This window comes from Lissotriton vulgaris, chromosome 2_1 (assembly GCF_964263255.1).
Source record: "Lissotriton vulgaris chromosome 2_1, aLisVul1.2, whole genome shotgun sequence".
In the NCBI taxonomy this organism is placed as follows: domain Eukaryota; kingdom Metazoa; phylum Chordata; class Amphibia; order Caudata; family Salamandridae; genus Lissotriton; species Lissotriton vulgaris.
Genome location: NC_141687.1, coordinates 1,642,569,303 through 1,642,593,250, shown reverse-complemented (window position 1 = coordinate 1,642,593,250; position 23,948 = coordinate 1,642,569,303). Strand labels below are relative to the sequence as shown.

General features: G+C 47.5%; 1 protein-coding gene across 12 annotated transcripts in view; it reads left to right on the top strand.

The window, feature by feature from the left end:
• The window catches only part of LOC147732987 (protein 4.1-like), a 586,946-nt gene that overhangs the window by 212,972 nt on the left and 350,026 nt on the right, over positions 1 to 23,948 (top strand). For all 12 annotated transcript variants that reach the window (XM_086957538.1, XM_086957536.1, XM_086957532.1 and 9 more), the window contains exon 8: positions 23,384 to 23,556. In XM_086957538.1, coding sequence (XP_086813664.1) covers positions 23,384 to 23,556 — 173 coding nt within the window. The remainder of the gene's footprint in view (positions 1 to 23,383; positions 23,557 to 23,948) is intronic.

Below are 23,948 nucleotides of genomic sequence, written 5' to 3'. Positions count from 1 at the left end.
TCCTAATTGCTCCAGCATAGGCACGCCAACCATAGTTCACAACTCTGATGGAACTCTCAGTAGTACCTCACCAAAAGCTACACCTCTCCCCCAAGTTCCTCACTCAGAATCATTGAGAGATAAGGCATCCAGATCCTAATCAACTAAATCTCGCGATCTGGCTCCTGAAGTCCTAGAATTTGGCTACCTCAATCTCTCGCCAGACTCCATGAACATTATTAAAGAGGCTAGACGTCCTATCACTAGAGCATGCTATTCGTCAAAGTGGAAACGATTTGTCATCTACGGTACAAACAACAAATTCGATCCATTAGATGCTTCCATCCAGAACATTATTGTTGAAGGTTAAATCTTGATAGATGACCAGGTGTAGCCAAGTGGTATAATCATGTAGAGGTTTATTTGTAGTCCATAGTTGTTCCACAGAAGATCTTAAGAAGGTAACTTAGTTGGTAAAGGGAATCCCACATTCTACACACACAACTCATTCATCCTTGCTGAGCAGCTGTCTGAGAGAATGTACTAAGATAAATTAGATTACAACAATTATTTATCTTTTGCATCTACAACAATGTAACCTAGCATACACATCTATATAGCTACATCTAGCTGCAATTGCTGCTTACCTCCAAAACAGACAACATTTATCTCTCTTTAGAGTACCCGCTATCAAAGTGTTGATGGAAGGACTTAAAAGAATAATTCCACGTAGAGTTCCACCTTCTCCTGTATGGAATCTCGATATAGTCCTTACCAGACTCATGGGTCCTCCATTTGAACCTCTGCACAAATGTGAGATACAGTTTCTTACTAGGAAAGTGGCCTTCATAGTAGTTAACACATCCCTTAGGAGAGTTAGTGAACTCCAGGCATTAACCATACGAGAACCATTTTTACAAATACACCATAGTAAAGTGGTTCTTAGGCCTAACCCAAAATTTCTACCTAAGGTAGTATCTGCCTTCCACCTTAATCAGTCAGTTGAACTTCCAGTATTTTTCCCTCAACCAGACTCTGTGGCAGAACGCGCTCTCCACACCTTGGACCTTTGAAAGAGTGATACTCTACTACATCGAAAGAACCAAGTCATTTAGAAACACAAACAACTCTTTGTAGCTTTCTCCCTACCTCACAAAGGCAATCCCATTTCAAAAACATGAATTGCAAAGTGGATTGTTAAATGCATCCAAATATGCTATCCTTAAGCTAAACGTACATTAACTATTCCCCCTAGAGCTCATTCCACACACAAACTAGGGGCTTCTATGGCTTTCTTAGGGAACATTCCCCTAGATGACCTCTGCAAAACAGCAACTTGGTCTGCACCACATACTTTCACTAAACACTATTGTGTAGATGTGCAAGCAAAACAACAAGCTTCTGTAGGCCAGAACACTTTTTCAAACCACTGCAACAGATACAGGTTTCCACCGTTAGGGAGAAAAACTGCTCATATGCCTCGAACGGAAAATGCTACTTACCAGTTTGCATCTGTTCTTGGCATGTAGAGCTGTAGAGTTGTATACGCCCACCCACCTCCCCGGATACCTTTATCAGTTGCAGTATTATCTTACTTAGATACATTACATGGACATCTTTTTGTATTCTCATACTAACACCATCATCACTCTTTATGGCCAAAAACATTCTAAAAATGGAGTTGATGCCCATGTGCACTATCACCAGAAGGAAGAGTCACCTATCTCGTGACTACAAAGACTTCTTTGTAAAAACAAACTGCAAACATCCGAGCCCAACACCAGATGGCAATCTATGCTAACGCATACAACTCTACAGCTCTACATGCCAAAAACAGATGCATACTGGTAAGTAGCATGTTCGAGGCATGTGGGCTGCTGAATTCATATCTGTGCATAGATCGCCACCTAGTGTTGGGTCCGGATGATTGCACATTGTTGTCCTGGAAGAGTCTTCGAAGTATCACGAGATAGGTGGCTCCTCCCCTGGACTACAGTGCGCATGGGCATCGCCTCCATCCCCAGATTGTTTTTTTCCGCCATTGGGTTCGGATGTGTTTCGGTTCCCTCTGTCGGAACCGATAGTTGTTCAACTTCTACTCGAGACCAAAAGGTCTTTAGGCTGGGCGTCGGTATAGTTGCGTACGGGTTTCTTTCTGACTCTCAGCTCCGATCTCTTGCTGCCCTTCCACGTGCTTTCGGCGCGGACGGGCCTACACTACACTCTTGCTATGGAGCGAACTCCGTTTAAGAAGTGCCCGGTGTGTAATTCTAAATATTCACACCTCGACGTGCACCCTGTGTGTAATACCTGCTTGTCGCCGGATCACCGCGAGGACACCTGTATGGCGTGTTCGAAGTTCCGGAGCAAGAAGACTTTAAAGATTCGCCGGGCTAATAGGCTCCAGGCTCAGTTATCGGCTACGGCGCCCCCACCAGACGACATTTTCCAGGAATCTGTCGAGGGAGAAGACGACGTGCAAGGTTCGGTCTCTAATCCCGCATCCGAAGGTGAAACCTATGACGAAGGTGCGGAGAACTTTGACAAAGTCGCCGACAAGGTAGGGGACGACGAACAGGCTTTTGCCACTATGGGTGATAGCTCAGAGGAGGAGCATCCCCAACGAGACTCTGGGGTTATTACCCCTCCTACGGCCCAGGTCGAGGGATCGCCTTCGGCCCTTACCCAAGATCTAACTATGAGTCCTACGTCCCCGCCTCCGGGCCCGGTCACGGACACTTATGAACAATCACTTACGTCGAAGAAAACGAAAGTGAAGCCAACTGGTCACGCACCCTCGGATGCGAAACCGAAAGTGAAAGTTGCGCTGGTGAAGAAGGTTCTGGAGGCGTCAACTTCCAAGGAAACCGAAATGGCCGACTCAAAGAGCCACGCCAAGATGGCCGACCCGAAGTCCTCGGGGTCGGTGCCGAAGGCGAAATCGTCCGACGCGGCTGCGTCGGCTCCGAAAGGGGTCGTGAACCCGAAGTCGGCTCCGAAAGGGGTCGTGGACCCGAAGTCGGCTCCGAAGAAGCGCCTGGGCGACGACGAGTGTGGCCAGGGGGCCTCGGCCCCGAAGAAGGCGCATGTCGAGACGGTCAAGCCCTCTCCGGCCTTGACGAAAAAGGTGGAGGAATCCTTGCAGCGGATTCGAAAGGACACTGTGGCGCCGAAGCTCACGCCTAAGCCTGCGAAGGAGCAGACGCCTACCCGTTTCACCTTTCCTCCCAAGTCGGCGCCAAAGGCCTTCGCGCCGAAACAGAGTGGACCCTCGAAGGAGGTATTGGCACCTAAAGCGGCCTTGGTGGTGTCGAAGCTTCGACTCCAACCCCTTGCTGAAGAGGAACGTCGTGAGGTAACCATCGACGCCAACACCGGAAAACTGTCGCTCCTCAAAAGGAAGATCACGACGGAGCCGGCGTTGGAACATTTTAGGATCCCTCTCAAGAACAAACGGGACTCCGAGGGCTCTTCGGCTTTGGTGGAACCTGTGTCCCCGCAAACCCTGGGGTACTCGCCGACGCATTCCGTCGCAGCCGGTGCGGACGAGGAGGATGCCGAGTACGACTATCCGGCGTACTCGGATCCGGAGGAGGAGCACGTTCCGTGGTCCGCCGGAGGCGACCCGGAGGACCCGCAGGGGGGTCAGGACGCTCAACTTTTCGCGGCCAAGACGTCCCCGACCGAGGATTCGGCGGCCTTCAATGCCCTGATAGAGAGAGCTGCTGCTAACCACGACGTCGAGCTGCACTCGGACCCCGTGGATGTGGACTTCTTGTTCGACACCTTCTCGGTAGCCGAAAAGTCAGTCAAAACGCTACCGATGCTGAAGGGGGTGCTTAAACATGCCACGGAGGTTTTCAAGGAGCCCACCCGAGCGCGTGTGGTCAACCCTCGCATCGACAGGAAATATAAAGCAGCGCCCACGGATCCGACATATATCAAGGGACACTTGCCATTGGACTCCCTGGTCGTTTCCAATGCTCGGAAGAGGGCAAACTCTCAAACTACTGGTGACGCTCCTCCCCCAGATAAAGAGTCCAAGATCTTCGAGGCCTCAGGCAAACGGATTGCTGCACAGGCAGCTAATATTTGGAGAATATCTAACACCCAAGCCTTGCTTGCACGTTATGATAGGGCCCATTATGACACATTAGAGGCCATACTGCAACACTTGCCTGACCAATACAAGGAGGCGGGGGAGATGCTGATTCAGGAGGGTAAACTCATTACAAATGCATCCATTAAATGTGCGTTGGATGTGGCAGACACAGCCTCCAGGGCTATCAATACTAGTGTGCTGCTTAGACGCCATGCCTGGCTTAGAATTTCGGGGTTCAAACCCGACATCCAAACCACTATACTGAATCAGACAGTGAATCCTGACCATCTGTTTGGCCCAGAGGTGGATGCCACACTGGAAAAAATGAAAAAAGATACGGAAACTGCCAAGTCCATGGGGGCTTTACAAAGTCAGCAGTTTTGGAGTGGTTCCTTTCGCCGCTCAAACTCCAGAGGCACCACAAGGGGACAAGCATCCCAGTCCACACAATATTTCAAGACTAACACCCAAGCCTCGTATAACAACAAAAATAGAGGTGGTTACAGAGGCAATAATGTCAAGGGCAGGGGACGTGGAAACAATAGCTCCAGGTCCACCACCAACAACAAACAGTGACGTCTTGTCACTGCCCCCCGGCCATGCAACACCGGTCGGGGGGAGGCTCCAGCAGTTCCTGCCGGCGTGGAAGTCCATCACCACGGACAGGTGGGTGAGGTCTATTATCCAGTACGGGTACTGTCTAGAGCTTACGTCCATTCCACCGGACATACCCCCAAGGAGCCGTCCTATGTCAGGCGAGCACTTGACCTTGTTGCAGCAAGAAGTTGTAGTCATGCTGCAAAAAGGGGCGATAGAGCTCGTTCCATTGCAAGAGCGGGGAACAGGGGTTTACTCCCTGTATTTTTTGATTCCCAAGAAGGACGGATCCCTCAGGCCGATCCTGGACCTCAGGCCCTTGAACTGGTACATCCTCTCGGAGCACTTCCATATGCTCACGTTGCAGCAGGTGCTTCCCCTACTTCAACGGGGGGACTTCCTGGCTACGCTGGATCTGAAAGATGCCTATTTTCATATTCCCCTGCATCCTTCCCACAGGAAGTACCTCAGATTCACGATCTTAGACCAGCATTACCAGTTCAAGGTTCTGCCGTTCGGGGTCACCACGGCACCAAGAGTGTTTACCAAGTGCCTAGCGACTGTGGCGGCGCATCTCCGTCGCCAGCACGTCCACGTCTTTCCCTACCTGGACGACTGGCTCATTCAGGCAAGGACCGAACAGCAGTGCGTCGACCACGTGTCACGCACCATTCATCTCCTGCACGATCTGGGATTCTCTCTGAACTACCCAAAGTCCCATCTCCAGCCCGCCCACGTGCGACAGTACCTGGGTGCGACAATCGACACTCTGGCAGCCACCGCGCAGCCGAATTCAGTGAGAATCGCCAGTATCCAGGCGCTGATCCAACGATTCAGACCCCAGCACTCGCTTCCGGCGAGGGTGTTCATGCAGTTGATAGGCATGATGGCCTCCTGCATCTCCATTGTCCCGCACGCGAGACTACATATGCGTCCGCTTCAGGAGTGCCTTGCACGTCAGTGGACTCAGGCTCATGGGCAACTGACAGACCTAGTGTTGGTGAGCGGTCGGGCATACAACTCTCTGCATTGGTGGAATCCACACAACCTTTGCAAGGGCCGACCATTCCAAGAGCCTGTCCCACAGATTATCCTGACGACGGACGCCTCTCTCCAGGGATGGGGAGCGCATGTACTCCATTACACTGTGCAGGGACTATGGACACTACAGCAAAGGAAGATGCACATCAATGTGTTGGAACTGATGGCAATCTTCATGGCCTTGAAGGCGTTCAAAGTACATCTGTGCAACAAAGTCGTGTTGATCCGGACGGACAACATGACGGCCATGTACTACATCCGGAAGCAGGGAGGCACGCACTCTCCACAGCTGTCTCATCTGGCTCAGAGCATGTGGAAGTGGGCCATTCAGAGGAACATCTTCCTCATGGCAGAGCATCTCCCAGGCAAAGACAATCAAATGGCGGATCTGCTCAGCAGGCACAGCCATCAGATGCACGAGTGGGAGATACATCCATCAGTACTCCAACCGTACTTCCAAAGGTGGGGTCATCCAGAGATAGACCTGTTCGCCACAAAGGAGAACGCAAAATGCCAAAGCTTCGCCGCCAGATTCCCACACCCCCAATCACAGGGCAATGCGATGTGGATGAACTGGTCAGGCAGATTTGCGTACGCTTTTCCCCCAGCACCTCTGATACCGCTGGTGGCACGCAAGCTCAGGCAGCACTCGATGACTCTCATCCTGGTTGCTCCAACGTGGGCTCGCCAACCATGGTACACCACGTTTCTCGAACTGTCCGTGGTACCGCATCAAAGGCTTCATCTCACTCCCAGCCTTCTGACGCAGAGCCATGGCGACATTCAGCACCCAGATCCGCAACAGCTCAACCTGGCGATCTGGCTCCTGAAGTCCTAGAGTTTGGCTACCTCAATCTTCCTCCCGATTGCATGAACATCATTCGGGAGGCAAGGAAGCCCACTACCAGAGCTTGTTATGCGGCTAAATGGAAGAGGTTTGTCATCTACTGTGCTAACCACAATATTGACCCGCTAGATGCTTCCATTCAAAACATCATTTGCTATCTTTTTCACCTGTATCAATGCAATCTGGCATACTCTTCCATCCGCATTCACCTGTCTGCTATGGCAGCATACCTCCAGAATAGACAACACCTGTCACTCTTCAGGGTCCCTGCTATCAAGGCCTTTCTGGAAGGACTCAAAAGGGTCATTCCACCAAGGACCCCACCAGCTCCAGAATGGAACCTCAATGTGGTTCTTACGAGGCTGATGGGTCCTCCCTTTGAGCCACTCCACTCTTGTGAGCTTCAGTTTCTGACTTGGAAGGTTGCGTTCTTAGTAGCGATTACTTCGCTACGGAGGGTTAGCAAGCTGCAGGCGCTCACCATCCAAGAACCCTTTTTCCAGGTACATGCTAACAGGGTGGTGCTCCGCACTAACCCTAAATTCTTACCCAAAGTGGTATCCCAATTCCACTTAAACCAAACAATTGAATTGCCGGTGTTTTTCCAAAACCCAGATACGCTGGCGGAGCGCATGCTCCACACCCTTGATGTTAAGAGGGCCTTGATGTATTATGTAGACAGGACAAAAGATTTTCGCAAAACCAAGCAGCTTTTTGTTGCTTTTGCCACTCACCACAAGGGAAACGCTATCTCTAAAGCAGGGATTGCTAGGTGGATAGTGAAGTGCATTCAGATCTGTTACGCTAAAGCTAAGCGCACTCTCACTATCCCACCGAGGGCCCACTCCACCAGGAAGTTGGGGGCCTCTATGGCTTTCCTAGGTAACATTCCCTTAGAAGATATCTGTAGAGCAGCCACATGGTCTACCACACATACTTTCACTAAACACTACTGCGTAGACGTACATTCCAAACAACAGGCAGCTGTTGGTCAGGCTGTTCTAAAAACGCTTTTTCAGACTGCTGCAGCTGGCACGGGCGGCCGCAGATAATGGAGGGACTGCTATGTATTCTATGCACAGATATGAATTCAGCAGCCCACATGCCTCGAACTGCAAATGCTACTTACCAGTATGCATCTGTTCTTGGCATGTAGGGCTGCTGACATTCATATCGCCCACCCTCCTCCCCGGCGCCTGTAGCAGCTGCAGAATTCATTCATTTACATACATATGCTCATAGCATGGTCATCACTCACATTCTTCACTCCATCTCTGCCAATGGCTAAAAACAATCTGGGGATGGAGGCGATGCCCATGCGCACTGTAGTCCAGGGGAGGAGCCACCTATCTCGTGATACTTCGAAGACTCTTCCAGGACAACAATGTGCAATCATCCGGACCCAACACTAGGTGGCGATCTATGCACAGATATGAATGTCAGCAGCCCTACATGCCAAGAACAGATGCATACTGGTAAGTAGCATTTGCATTTCCTTACTTGCTGCCCCTTCTGGCCTTTTTTTGTTTGCAGATAATCAAAATGGAGGGAGAAAGAAGAAGCAGTGATCTATTCAGCTTCATTAGTCTATATAAAAAAATCAAGTGGGGAATGGATCACTTGTCCTGCATAACCTGGGTTAGCAATTCTTTGTGTTGTGTCCCAATAAAAAAAACCCTCATTCACGTGCAGATGGTAGAACTAGCGGTATATCTTGATTCTCCGCTCTACTATTGATCACGTGACCTCATCATCATTGGGTTAGTTGTCAGGCTTCCTCCACCCGGAGGTGTACCCGTGGTTAGTGCAATAGTGATCAGGGATACGGGGGTCATAGGTTAAAGTGACTTAAAAGATACTCGTACAGCCAGGTGTCCTTTTAATAGATCTGGATTCGAGATATTATTTAAAAATAGGTGTAGTGCGTTGACCATTTTTTAAGAACATTTTAAGTGCGGGAGATCCGTAACTAAACCCCATAACGCACTACACCTATTTTTAAATAATATCTTGAATCCAGATCTCTTAAACTGACATCTGGCTGTACGAGTATTTTTTAAGTCACTTTAACCTATGACCCCCGTATCCCTTAACACTAATGCACTAACCAGGGGTACACCTCCTGGTGGAGGAAGCATGAGCTCTAACCCAATGATGATGCTGTCACGTGATCAGTAGTAGAGCGGAGAATCAAGATATACCGCTAGTTCTACCATGTGCACGTGAATGAGGGTTTTTTATTGGGACACTTAACACAAAGAATTGCTAACCCAGGTTATGCAGGACAAGTGGTCCATTCCCCACTTGATTCTGTTTGTTTGCTTCATTATCCTCTCTTTACATTTCTGGTTGTGATTAAATTAAAAGTTTTTATTGCTGTCATTTCTGTGTGCTGCATGAGTGTACTGCAGGCGGTCTCTGTGCAACATCCCTACCTGACTTTCTTCCTGGATAGCTTGCTGCTGAGAACTCATGCTGCCTTCCTGCCAATGATAGTATCACCCTTCTGTGTAAGTCAATTAATTACCCTGTTGGTATTTCTATCTCCACCACACCGTTCGAAAGGGGAAGTAAGGCTCCATTGGCTTGGCCCTAATAGCTTTTACCTTGTACATCGACTGTGTGAGAGACACACAGCAGCCCAAACAACAACTCTCTCCAAGTGGATAGTCCTCTACATTAAAATTTGCTACAAGCTGGTAGGAACACCCAAAAAGCCTCCTGGAGCATGCCTTGAGGGCCAAGGCCTTTATAATGGCATTGGGAGGGGAGCTGCTGGTTCTGGAAATCTGCCAAGCTGTGAAACATAACTTACTTGACAGTCTGATGGGTGAGACATTTGGACTGCTCTGTCCTTCAAGACATTGTAATCTTAGTTAACTCATGAGACCCTCCACCTTTGGGAGTTACTGCTGTGGAATCTGTTATAAGGTGAGCAATTTTCAGTATTAAGTATACACCAGAAGAACAAGTAACTTGTCCTTGGTAACGCTCTTTTCGGTGGATATTCTATTTAATTTCAGATTCCTCACTGCCTTCCCACCTCCCCATTTTGTGGAGTTTTTGACACAGTGTCACCAGCAGTTTGTTAGAATTGGTCTGTCTTGGAAGATTCACAAGGAGAAAGATTATTAAATGGACATCAGCTTGCATTTGGGGCAGTTAAATGCCACTCTGCTCTCTCACCGCCGGGTAACAGTGCACTTGCTAGAAAGCCATACCATCTAATGACATGCTGGGAGCATTGCTCAAAAAAAATCTCCACATCTGGTCTCATGCATGGGAATATTCTAAAGGTAAGAAATCTTTGGTTAGGTAGAGTATGCACCCAAAAGAGTGTTACAGAAGTTAAGTAACTTCTCCTTTAGTCAAACATTCATGAATATGATCCATTGTCAGCCCGGAAAAGGTTACAACTCCCTACTTATGCTTGGAACATCATAATTGATAGTCCTAAAAGCATAACTTTTCCACCTGCATGGTGGGTTCCTGAAATACTTTTTTCCAAATTCTAGAATGTCCACAGTATTTATTATTCTGCTCGAAGCATTTTCAGGATTTAGCACTTTATTTTGTAAGGTTCTTTCCTCAGAGTTTGTTTTTTTCATCCCTCATTCAACATCTTATGCACGTTTGAAGTTTTTTCTCCAGTTTCACCTTTGGAGGAAATATTTTGGTAACACCTTCACTATTTTTAAGTGGTTCTCTGTATGAGAAAGAAGGCCACCTTTGACACACATAATTTGTGTGTGGTCTGTTTACCTCTTTCACTTAACATCAAGGATTGTGAATTTTGTCAGAAAATGACAGAGCCCTGAAGGACAGAAAAGGAATTCACTTCAGTGAAAAATGTGAACACTTCTGAGTGCAAGAGGAGAGAAGACAATATCACAAGACAGCCAAAGAATGTTCTGCTACCACTGGCATCTACTCATTCTGAAATCCCTGCATGCTGACACGCTGCTGAAACCGAGCACGCTATTGTTGTCATTAATTGCATTACCTGCATTTTTAAAATCGCCGCTTGTACTGTTTGCTAAATGAATAATATTTTGCACAGTATATTGTTTTAACCTTGGGCACATTTGGAAAACTTTTATCTGGGGCACTTACTGTTCTAGGGCACCGCTTATCTCCCCGTTCTACCGCAGCCTGTGCTGTTTGTTGTGGAGGGAGTTGGATAGCGCGGTACAGAGGGAGTGTAGCACACTTACTTCCGGGGGCCATCTTGGAGAGGTGACGGTCCAGTGGTTGCACTAGGACCATTAGCAGCCTCCTATTTAGGGTGTGGAAAATCGCCGCGCTGTAGCATCTACTCATTCTGAAATCCCTGGCATGCTGACACGCGTCTGAAACCGAGCACGCTATTGTTGTCATAAATTGCATTACCTGCATTTTTTAACATCGCCGCTTGTACTGTTTGCTAAATGAATAATATTTAGCACAGTATATTGTTTTAACCTTGGGCACATTTGGATAACTTTTATCTGGGGCACTTACTGTTCTAGGGTACCGCGTATCTCCCTGTTCTCCCGCAGCCTGTGCTGTTTTTGTGGAGGGAGTTGGATAGCGCGGTACAGAGGGAGTGTAGCACACTCACTTCCGGGGGCCATCTTGGAGAGGTGACGGTCTAGTGGTTGCACTAGGACCGTTAGCAGCCTCCTATTTAGAGCTCGAAAGGTGCGCCAAAGGTAAGCCCGTCCGTGCCGAGGACCGAGCATGCTGTCCTACTCATGACGAAACAAGACCTGACTAGGGACGTTATATTGTCCATGAATAAACAGGCTACTCAGTGTCACGAGACCCTAGAGGTGGGCCATTGGCTAGGACCAACCTGCTGCTGTCATTGTAAGATAGGGCTTGCCCCCGAACCAGCCACTAGAGGGAGAAATGGCCAACTTTTTTCCGAGGAGGAATTATTAATGCTAGGTCAATGTGTAAGAACGGGGCACACATCTTTGATTTGATTTCTGAGGGCGAACTTGATTGGCTCTTTGTCACAGAGACATGGCTGAAAGCCTGGTGTAACCCCGACATTGCACTGACCCTCCCGCAAGGCTATCTCATTCAAAGACTGGATAGGCAGGAACAACGCGGAGGGGGGCTTGCAATTATTTATCGTGATTCTAGGAAATGCACTTCATATGAATTACTGTATATCAAGGAGGCGGAAAGCATGGGTTTCTGCTTGCAGATCCACAAGTCTTTTACCTTCTCAGGGGCTCTAGTTTATCGCCCACCAGGCCAACAAAAAGATTTTCTAGAGAGCATTGGGGAGGTACTCAGCAATCTTACCCTAAAATTCGCCAATTTTATGCTGCTAGGCGATTTAAATCTCCATTTGGATTCCGCCGTAGATTCGAGTGCGGCGTGCTTCAGAGATTTAATGAATGTCCTTGGGCTTACCCTGCTGACTTTGGATCCCACCCACATAGCAGGACACACCCTGGATTGCATTTGCTCTAATTTAAATACCTTGAAGGTTCAACCCCCTTGTGTGCTGACGTGGTCTGACCATAAGTTTATTCCATTCGATCTCCTAGTGGAAAAGAAAGCGGCAAGAGCGGGCTTGAACAAAGCTGGCGGCCGTACCAAACCTGACTGGATAAAGCTAATTGCTAATCCTGATCTCCTGCAGAGAGCCTCTGAAAGCAAACCTACAACGATTGGCCATACTAAAACAGACAACAAACGCTTCTGTGATGGGATCACTGAACTCTGTGACCCGACGGACCCGATCGATTTAGGCAAAAGTCGTGGACGCAAAAAAATGTCTGCACCTTGGTTCTCACTGTCCTTAAAGGAGAAGCAAGGTGAAGTTAGAATATTGGAACGGAGGTGGCGTCGACGCTTTGAGGCTGAGGCGTTCAGTATTTATAAAACGGCCCGGAGACAGTATCATGCCTTGATTAAAATCGCCGAAAAAGCTTATTATTTAGAAGCCATCACCTCCTCTAATAATAAACAGAAAGAGATTTTCAGGATTGTAAATAGTTTTATGAACCCTAGAATTCTCGTGCTGGAGATTCCACCCTCACTGACCCTTTGCAACTCTATTGCCCATTACTTTGAGAAAAAAAACCTAGATATAACTAAAGACTTCCCACAACCAATTACACTCCCTCCGGTTGGGGCGAATGAAGAGGGCACTGGGACAGTTAAGCTTAAAAGCTTTAGCCCCATTAGTCTAGAAGAGTCCCGTCGGGCCATATTAACTAGTAAATCTGGATCACCCTTTGACCCTTGCCCCCCGATGTTGTTACAAGCCCTAGTAGACACGGCGAACCCGATTATTAATGACATCATTAACTCTTCACTTTCCACTGATGAGATCCCGCTGGATTGGAAACTCGCTTCTGTAAAGCCTCTACAGAAAAAACCTTTGGCAGATCCTACTACACTCTCCAATCTCCGCCCCATCTCGCTGCTTCCAGTATTATTCAAACTGACGTAAGCAGTTTTAAATAAACAATTTACAAGGTTCCTGGAGGATAATGATATCCTGCACCCTAACCAGTCCGGGTTTAGGGTTATGTACTCTACGGAGTCCGCCTTGTTGTTTACTGTGGAGACCTTGAGGACCGCCATGGACCAGGGGAAGAAGGCTGTACTGATTTTACTAGATCTATCGGCGGCCTTCGATACGGTCTCACACTCCATATTGATTGGCCGCCTAGTAACATCAGGGATAGCAGGAGTTGTACTTGAGTGGCTGAAAAACTTCCTCAGTCATAGGCGGCAAGTCACGGTACAGGGAGAGTTTTGTTCGGAGGAGAAAGCGATGACGACAGGGGTGCCGCAGGGCTCCAGCTTGAGCCCCGTACTTTTCAATCTGTACATGGTCCCCCTGATCGAGCTGATCTCATCCTTTCAGATCAGCACTATATCGTACGCTGATGATACTCAGCTCATCCTAGTACTGGATGGCGAGGTGCTGGGAGAAAATCTTAGAAACTGCCTCGCAGCCACCTTCGACTGGATGAGGAATAACCATCTCAAGTGCAATTCGGGCAAAACCGAAATCCTGCCTTTTGGACAGCAAAATCTGTTCTCCCCCAAACTATGGTGGCCGCAAGATATAGAAGTTCCTCCTAACACCATTGACACGGCCCGTGACTTGCGTATCAAGTTCGATGAGTCATTGTCATTTAAACAACAGGCGGTGGCTGTGGCCGGCACCTGCTTTAACACCATTTGAGGCCTACGGGAATTTTTTGATTTTCTTCCACTGGCAGCCAGGAAAACGGTGGCGGTTGCACTTATAACATCTCGACTGGACTACTGCAACAGCCTGTACACAGGATTAAATAAATCGGTCCTGCACAGGCTGCAGATGGTCCAGCATGCAGCCGCCCGCCTAGTCCTGGGCTGGCCGAGGAAGTCGAACGCCTCGGCAGCGCTTAAGGCCCTTCACTGGCTGCCAATTCATAAGCACATCCTGTTTAAAATACTAGTTATCACATTCAGGGCATACCACCAGCGAGAGCCTAAATACTTTTTGAATCGCTTCAGACGTTACGTGCCATCCCGTAACCTTAGGTCTTCAAACATGAATCTGTTGTTGATTCCCAAATTTAAGCTTGTAACGAAGAGAGGGAAATCTCTTGGAGTGATAGGTTCCAGGTCGATGAACAAGCTCCCGCCGCAATTGTCCAATCCCCGCCGAGAACCTATTTAGGAAAGCTTAGAAAACCTGGATTTTCAATCTTATGGACACCGCGTGCAAAGCTTTGGTATAAGTATGCAGGGCCCGATGCTTGAGTAGTTTTCCGGCCTGTTCCATCTGGCTACGGGCTACAGCGCCAAGATGCTCCCTAGAGTGATAGCTGCGCTATAGAAAAGCACAATTACATTACATTACTGGGACTGTGCCCTTTCAGCTAAATGAATATCAGCTGTTGATCTAAAGAGAACAAGATAACGCATCATCATCATTCATGTCATTACCAATATTCTCAAGGCTCCCTCTGGACATCGTACATTTCAAAGACAAAATGAGGTGCCATCACAACATGCTTGTGTACAAGGACTGTTTCTATCATAAAACTGGTTTTGACGCATAAGGACCACTTGACGTCGAAGGAGATATCCATTTTATTGGCATTAAAGCAGCCATTGTCGGTTAAACATTAGATATTGAGGCACTCATCAGTGCATGATTTGATGTCAAGGCACTAATCAGTGCACCTTTTAAGCTCTAAGTAGATTGACGTTGCACTACTCAACAAAAAGGTACTCGGCCTGACATTCCTCATCAGCTGCTTATCATTCTCCAACTTGACACACTAGTCTTGTCTTCTTTTCCATTGGCAGATTGTTGTTGCCCAGACCTCTGGTCATGTTAACTCCTTCCAGAGACCTAGTCTATTTACTGCTTCAGCTGCCTTGGCCTTTTCTCATTTTTCCAAAACCATTGCTAGTCCAAGAGCACATTAACATGTCTTCCATCAGAAAGCTTGTTCCTACCAGCTGGGCCAAGTAATCCTTCTGTAAATTATGACCACCATCCCTTGTACATTACGGTTTTCAACTTTCTACACCTCTGCTTGTAGATGGCCTATAGGAATAGCGTTCTCAAAAGCACAAGAGATATCTCCTCCTACCTCTCTAGCATATGATACTTCAGATTCTGACTCATTTTCGTACACCCTGACTTCACAGATTTATTCACCACCGGAGTTGTTAGTGATATATCACAACATTTAATGGTTTGCTGGTTGTTTAGAGGTTTGACAAAATTGAATATCCTGGTAGAAGTCCTGCAGACATCGGCTTCAGTCATCATGGATAATATTGTAAGAATACTCTACACATAGACCTGTGTTGCTTTTAATGCCTGACTTTGGGGAGTTAAGAGAAGAAAATATGTTTTAGTCTCCTACTTCCATAAAGATTGCAATTACAAGGACCTGCAGACCACCAGAGCAGAATCCTGGGTACCTTCAACAGGAGACCAAGTCAAACTCCTATTGCTTCTTCTGTTAGGAGAAAAAAAGCATGCATCTGTTTCTATCATATATGTTCCTCCTACCAGCGAGATTAAGTGGATAGATGAAGCAAGCAGGAATGTTTATGGTAATACAGCAACAGCTTTCAGGTGGCTTGTGCAACATATCTATCAAATTCATTGGGATGTTGTGAAACCTCTACAGAAGACCTCCCAAAAGAACCTGTTCAGGATTTCCTGAAAGACATGTTGGCATCCAACCAAATTATTAGCACACAAATAGATTTGGCAGTTTTTAGTTTTGACCTAGCATCTCTTTTAGAAGAGCCTCGTGACTACATTTAACATAACCAAAACCTGGTGCTCAGCTGAGAATAATGAAACTGCCATTCATAGGGTCATTCATCTTTGGTCTGAACACAGATGATGAAATCCAACAAATGAATGATCCCCTCACAGATGATGAATTTCAACAAATGAGCAAAGTTGAAACGCTCACAGTTGTGTGTATCGAAGGGAAGTAAAAGTTCTTAAAAACCTTTGAGATGGTCATTATAATTTAAGGTAGCGTTTTCAATCCTCGGTGGTCTAATCATTCCTAACAACAAAGCCAGAGATAGGGAGTGTCATTCAGCATCAGTCTTCCTCATTGAGAAGACACAGATCACTTTTAGGTAATAAATACTCCCTTCTACTCTGTGTGTCACTTTTTGGGAGGAATGTGTCTCAAAACATCTCAAAGAATGGTAAAGAGATGGTGGTCATTGTCCTTAACCCCTTCCATGCTCATGACGAGCTCAGCTCGTCATGAGGCACAGTGGAGCTGTGCTTATGACGAGCTGAGCTCGTCATGTACAATGGGTATTCAAGGAGTTCAGCATCCAAGGAAAATTGCTGCAGCAGTCAAGGTGTTAAAACAAGGTTTGTAATGAGACCTTTTCAGCTTTAATTGTTCTATCAATTGTCTCAGGCAGATGACACCTGGAAAGAAAGACTGCTCCTAGCTTTGCTCACAAGGCAGTCTCTTTCCCCACAAGGCAGTCTCTTTCCCATGATGCAAGAAGTCAAGTCTTCTGAAAGAAGTCCTTTTCCATCAGGGTCTTTCTTCTAACACCATTGAGACAGATGCCTTTTTGTTGGATTGGGGAGCCCACCTGGAATTGGCAGTTCAAGGTCAGTGATAGGACTGGGGAGGCAATATGACCACAATGCACCCTTCCAATGAAGAGTGCCAATATATCTATGATGCTCTTTCTCACTAGAACCTATAAAGATCTGCATATGGCTTTTAGGTAGGAGTATGCACTTTAAAACTGTTCAGCTTCCTGGCATTTACCATTGTCAGGTAGATTTTCTAACTAGACTTTTAGCTTAAAGCCACAAATACAATCTTGATCATTCCTTGCTATGAGACATTTTCTTAGACTGTGCCATTCTTCAAGTAGACCTGCTTGCAACATATCAAAACACGAAAAGCTTAACCTTTGCCTCTTTGGTGGGGGAACCGGAATCCCTAGGTGGGCAATGACTATTTGGTAAATTGGTCAGGGAAAAGTGTCTTTGCTGAATCTAATTCCAACGTGTCCAAAACTGTGGTGATTAGCTTCTTCATTTGTTATCAAGACCAGATAAGAAGCTTCCATGAAAACTGAATATTTTCTGGGATGCAAGGTAAGCTACACCATTCCATCTTGCTTTTCTTGAATTTGGCAGCATGGCTCCTTGGGTAGTAGAATACAAGCATGTAAATCTAACTCAAAATAGAACGGGCATCTTAAAGGAGGTAAATAGACAGTCTATTAGATGTTCTTACACCTTTATGCTGTCACAGCCTGACCTTCAATTGATCTCCTGCCAGGAAGACGTGATCATTCCATAAATTATTTGTTATGTACAATCAAAGCTACAGTTTTATTCTTCTTCTTTTCCTTTAACAGCCAATGCTTACAGGAGGAATCCGAAAGAAACACGTAGTGATTGATTCCTTACCTTAGAATTACCCCAAGGTGTCCGACTGGATCCAGAAAGTTTTCGTCAGCAGTACCCCTGCGTGTCGGAAGGTGGCCTTGTGTGGCTCCGCATCTGTTTTTGGCGTCGTGGTTGCCGAGATGACACTGCGGCAGCTACTTAGATGCCACCCTCATGTGCTGACATCAGTTCTTTCTTTCTCCGTGCCAGCAAGCGCAGATTCGGAGAGAGCAGTACCCCCAGTCACTTTTTGACTGAGGTTTCCGAGGCCTTTTTGTCTCTGTTTTTCAAGCCGATCGACTCCTGGTGCCGTAGGGATGCCCGGCTTCAAGTCTTGCGGGGACTGTCATCGCATGGTATCGGTGACGGACCAGCACCGCATGGGTCTACTACCTGGGCCGCGACCACGACCCCAAGTCGTGCCCCGACTGCAGGGGCATGGCTCCAAAGACATTGCAGGAGCGGTCCCAAAAGTTGCTTGAAGTCCGGCAGTCTGCTCCACACCGCTCAAGGTCCCGGTCCAGTGGGAGATTGGGGGACTGGTCGCGGAGCCACCACCGTTTGTTGGGATCAGAGTCTTCGTACTCGGGGTCAGGTAAGGCGAAGCATCACAAGAAGTCGAAGAAGCGTCATCGATCTCCGGCTTCTCCTTGCCCGTCGCGGCTGAGGGTGTGGGTGGTGCCTCCAGCGGAGCCTACGTATTCGCCGTCGGCCTACCCGGGTCCGTCTGCAACTCTGGCCCAGCTACAGGAGTTTGTCAACCATGGCTCGCCTCTTTGGGCCATCGTGCCCCGTCGGTGGGCCCGACTGGGGGTCCTCGCCCTTTACTGTCGGAAGCTCCGTCATTGTTTTCGGCTCCGGCCATGGTGCCACAGGGCCCTCTCGGATCCCGGCCAATGCCGGTTGACCTTGTGACACCTTCATCGACATCGACCCCACTGGCACCCCCTCTGACGTCGCCCGATCTACCAGACGTCTTCGTCCCCGGTTTCAGCCCCGTTGTTGACACGGCGCCGGAACTGTGTCGCTCGACGCCGATTCAGATGCTGATGGGACCTTTCTATCCCTATGTCCAGCCTCCTTATTTTTGGCCTCTAAATCAGCCTTCGGACATCAGGACTGGGAGGGGTCTGAGAACCCTCTCACAGCTCAATGTGAGTTTGACCCGGACTGGGCAGAGGAACTGGGGGATTCCAGTGGTCTTGGTACCTCTCCTGACCTTGGCATGGTAGCTCCTCCTACCGTGGCTACGGAGGAGGGTGCAAGTTACGAAGTGGTGTTGCGGAGGGGGCCAAGGCCCTCCACCTCGACCTACCTACAGTGGCCGTCAGGACTAATCTCCTGACAGAAGAGCTTCAGCTGGCGGCTACCTCTGCGTAGCCCCTGCTGCCTTTTAATGATGAACTTTCTGACTTTTTATTGGGCACCTAGTCCAGGCCCCACACCGGGGCTCCTGTGGATAGTAACGTGGGCCAACACCATCGCCCGGCCCCAGTCTACCCTCTTTTCCTTTCCCAACACCCCACCCCTGAGAGCTTGGTTGTCCAAGCCTCTACATACCAGAGCTCATTCCCTACCGCACCCCTGGACAGGAAATCCAAGAAACTGGAACAGTTTGGTAAAAAGATTTTTTTCTTCCACCAGTTTAGGGCTGCGGTCTGTGAACACCGCATGCCTCTTGGGCCGTTATTCCCACTCTGTGTGGGATACGGTGGCGCAGGTGCTGCTTCAGTGACCAGAGGAGGCCCGGACAGTTCTCTCTCAAGCTATTGCTGAAGGGAGGGATGGAGCCAAGTTAAAAATCCGGTGTGGCCTCAACACTGCCAACTCGCTGGGCTGGACGATTTTTACGACAGTGGCGCTCCGCCGCCATGCCTGGCTAAGGAAAACTGGTTTCTCTGGGGATGTCTATAGCACTCTGATGCACATGCCCCTTGATGGCATTCGCCTTTTTGGCAACAATGCAGATAGCGCGTTGGAGCGTTTTAAGGACTTGCGGGCTACGGCCAAGTCCTTTGGCCTTTCGGCCACACTCCCTCCTCCCCATTCTGCTTTTCGCTCCTTTCGTGGCCATGGAAGGGGCGCCCCGACACGTTCACTTAAGAGCCATAGGCCTGCGCAGCAACAGTCCCATTCCGGCCGCAGACGTGGGACCCGCCGAGGTGGGTCAGGGGGCCAGCGCGCGGGTCAGTTCACCTCGTCCCTGGCCACCACTGCCTCCAAACCTTCCTTGTCCGGTTTTTCAGGCCCATCAAATGCCAGTGGGCGGCAGGATTCGCCATCACCATCACTACAGACAGGTGGGACCCCACCCGCCCTGTTTGTTGCAGTACAACATGGTAGTGGTGTTGTCTGTGAACACCTGTACTACTCTCACCTTGACAGAGGGAAGGAATGCCTTCAGTGCAAGTCGGAGCGCCCGGAGCTCCAGAAGGTTGATACGGAGCCGGGACTCCGCCGGAGACCAGAGGCCTCAGATCTCCGCCTCTCCCATGTGGCCGCCCCATCCATGGAGGGACGCATCCATCACCACTGTGTGCTCCGGTTGGGGGAAGGGAGAGGTATCTGCCATTGACCCAATGCCGGTTTGTGAGCCACCACTGCAATTGTTGTGCAGTGCCCTCCGTGATCTGGACATGCTTGGACAGGATACCCTGCAGGTGCGCCCACTGGAACTTCAAGTCTCACTGCAGTGCCTGCATATGCATCTAGCACTGTCGACCGGCAGCCTCAGGGTCCTCCTGACCGAAACCCAGGATAGAGGCCAAAAGATCGGAATCAGAGCCTGAATATCCTGGACTCGCCGTTCGGGAAGATAGACCCGAAACTGAAATAAGCGAATGGTGGAGGCACTATTGCATGAGATTATCACAAGAGTGGGCATTATTGTCTGCATGCCAGGCCTCCACTATCCTATTCACACTCTCTACACCTTGCCTTTAGGTAGGAGTACTGGTGAAAAAAGTTACTGAAGAATAGGGATGGTTTTCTTAAATTATTGTATTCTCGTTTAGCAGATGCCAGATGCATTAGAGTTTGAGACTGGCCTCTGACGCTATGGTGCCAATATCCTCCTTGAGACCCATGTAGTCTTGCTATGTTTCACTGTGTTCCCCCTCAACCAGCAAATTCAGACCTCAAGTGATGAGCTGCCTCCAGCAGAGCCCTGTGGCTGCTATTTTTCCTTTGTCAGTTATACTCCTTAATCCCACCTCTTATGCATAGTGATTCCTACACTCACTAGATGTTAGGGTCCTACAGTTTTTCTTGGTTAAAACAAAAAATGTTGTATATCTAATTAGCTTTTTATCCAATTATGGTCTTCTTCAGATGGGTTTAGCCACATCTAATCAATCCATCCCCAGATGGATAGTTTCTTCTATTTCATGATGCTATCTGCTTGCCAACAGAAGAGGGAAAGCATATACCGCTGCTTGGTTAAGAAATGTCCCAGTGTGTGACATAGTTAGAGCAGCTACATGGAAGTCTATTTGTTATTTACCCAAACCCCTCCGTCTAGACACTTTCTCTAGAGTGGATGCTATAGTTGATCAGTCTGCCCTAGGGACCCTTTTTAATTAAGTTTTTCTTTTTGGTCAACTCCTCTTGTTTGATTTGCAGTTGAAAGCTAAAGACTGCTTACCTTTTGGGGTGAGCGTTCTATGCTTTTCCGTTTGACTATCAATGAAGATCCTGTGATGCAGAAGGAAATGTTATTTGTAAATTTTGCATCATAGGAATCTTCATTGAAGTCAAAAACATCCCTCGCTCCTTACTTGTCTCTCCTTTTCAATGTCAAGAACATATTTAGTCCACATTACGTTTACATCAGCTCTCCAAAAAAACTGAGCCTTTGAGGCAATTCCAGCATAAGGCATGATGTGAGGAGGATATAGCTACGTATGGCTTCTTTTCACATGCTGCGTACTATGCTGTTTTTCCCCTCCATTTTAACTTTTTCCTGTGGTTTTGGGGTCCACCTTTGCAGCAGGGTTGAAGGTTGGTGCTTCTATGTTGTTATATATATTGAGGTAAGAATTCAGAAACAAAACTAACCTGTGTATATTCTATGGAGGTTGAGTAATGCCAGATGTTACACAAATTAAGTAAAGTGCACATTGCATCATTTGGCAGTACCTTGAAGTACCCTAGGATGAACAAAGAACAAAGAACATATACTGATCTTTGGCAGGATTCAGCAAGGGTATCCTGTCAAGATACATAACAAAGTACTCCCTCAATAGGGAGTAACTTCTCCGTCCTTATGTTCGAAGTATGGGGACCAGCGATACTGGTTCAGAAACTTCCCTGTCACCATGCATCCCCACAAGGATTTACAAGTGTTTTCGTAGTGGTCTTACTGCAGAAGGTTTATTACAGGTTAGATGTTTATAGAATGCACTTAGCAAAAAGAGAGCTGGAAGCTTTCAGCCTGGCTGTACATTTCAGGGCTCTCTTTGGCATTTGATACGCAGTAGCCTTCCCATAATCCTCTCAAATAGCTTCAAGATGTATTCTTTTCCTAGCAATCATTCTGGACACAGGTCTGGATTGAGCCTTCTCTCCGCTAGAAAAATGACATCCATCCCGGATATCACAGATCTGTTACTAATATGCAGCTCCTTGTGGGCTTCGAGAGTTCCAGAGTATTCTGTGAATACTGTTCTTCATATATATAGTTCCTCATTCAAGCCTGTGATGGTCCACTTATCCTTAAAACCTGTATAAGGTGCTTCAGAACTACAGGGTGTTAATAGGAGACACTAGGAATTTAAGAGACGATGACAAATCTATGTTGAAACATATTCTACCAAAAATATCCTGGATTTCCACAACCTCTAGCTTTGTTGTTATTGCTTACTTCCACCAAATCTACGAGTGCCTTTATGAAGAGAGAACGACACGTGTGAACAATTGCTTACTGATAGAGGATGGCTGCATATACATCCTCGTTCTCATGTGGTGCCAGCCCCTCACAGCTCTAACACCTTTCAGAAGCATGCTCCACCACCTAGCAAGGTACCATCTGATCGAAAAAAGGAAATAATTGGTGCACCACAAAGGTTATTCTTCTGCTCTTGTGGTATTTGTCACAACGTGGGTAGCAGTTGATTTTCAGATGTTTTGTGGGTGAATTTAATGCATTCCGCAAGCCTTCTGACTGCGATAGGGTTTTTTCATGTCCTTTTCTGACCATTTGCTAGGTGACAAATGATTGCAGTGTCACTCACTGCACCTTAGCTCTCTCCACACAGTAACTGAGCTGCTTTTTCATGATGCTCCTTGTATTAGACACCTTTAGTTAATGATGGTGTTTATTTGAATAAAACTGACATTGAAACAGTGAAACTGAGAGGAGTTTCAGGCAATGTTTAAATGTACACCTGCAAATGGGTACTTTGAATTCCTTTTCCAAATTTTGATGTAGTCGTTGTCAGCCAAGAATACGTGAATTGCTCTTAGCCTGATATTAGTCAATATTTTAAAACACATGGGAGATATAAAATTTACGAATGCTGGAGAGATACATTTATAAGCAACATAAATCTACTTAACAAATGTACCTCTGCATCCTATTGGTCCCTTCAGTCATATGACCTTCCTGTCACACTACTTTTGGCAGTATATTTTTTTGACTGGCAGGTCGAGTAAAGAGAATGAAAAGGAAGATGAGCTGTCTGGGTTGGGTGCAGTGGGGATCCTGTGTGGCATCGCCAATCACTTTTGTCTTGTACCTTTGTTTATGTGCTCTTAAAATACCATACACCTACGACATTGACCTTGACATCACATGTGTATGGTTGAGGGGGAAGAAGGAAGAATATGGATTTTCAGTGGTGAGTGACTTTTTATGAAGAATATTGGATTGGCTGGGGATTCATTGTTTTGATCTGTCTTTCAGGTTAACATCAACTGAAGCAATCCCCAAAGGCAGGTTCCTGGCCCTGGGCTCGAAATTTCGCTATAGTGGACGAACACAGGCCCAAACACGACATGCCAGCGCACTGATTGACAGACCAGCACCACAGTTCGAGAGGACAGCTAGCAAACGGGCCTCCAGAAGTCTGGATGGAGGTGGGTCTGTGTAAAGGCTGAGTGGGGGGGGGGGGGGGGGGGGGGGGGGGAGTATAAAAACATACGTGGAATACTCACTCAAGTATTGATGAAGTGAAAACACCAGCTTTTCAGTATTTGTTTGGACTCCTAGGCAGAAATTAAAAGAAACTCCCAGAGAGTTAAATCTAGCGTCTCCACAGTCATGCCTGCTCTTATGATCACCCTTTATGTTAGTGAAGAGGTCCCAGGGAAGACATTTTACTACAAACTTGTCAGAAAACACAGCCTTTCAATGGCCAGGTTTTCCTACCATGCTAACTTCTCTTTATCACTCGTAGCTGGCTTACAGCAGTACAGGCAGTAGCCCCCTGGCAGCTCTGGAGTAAAGAAGAACATCTTTAACACTGTTT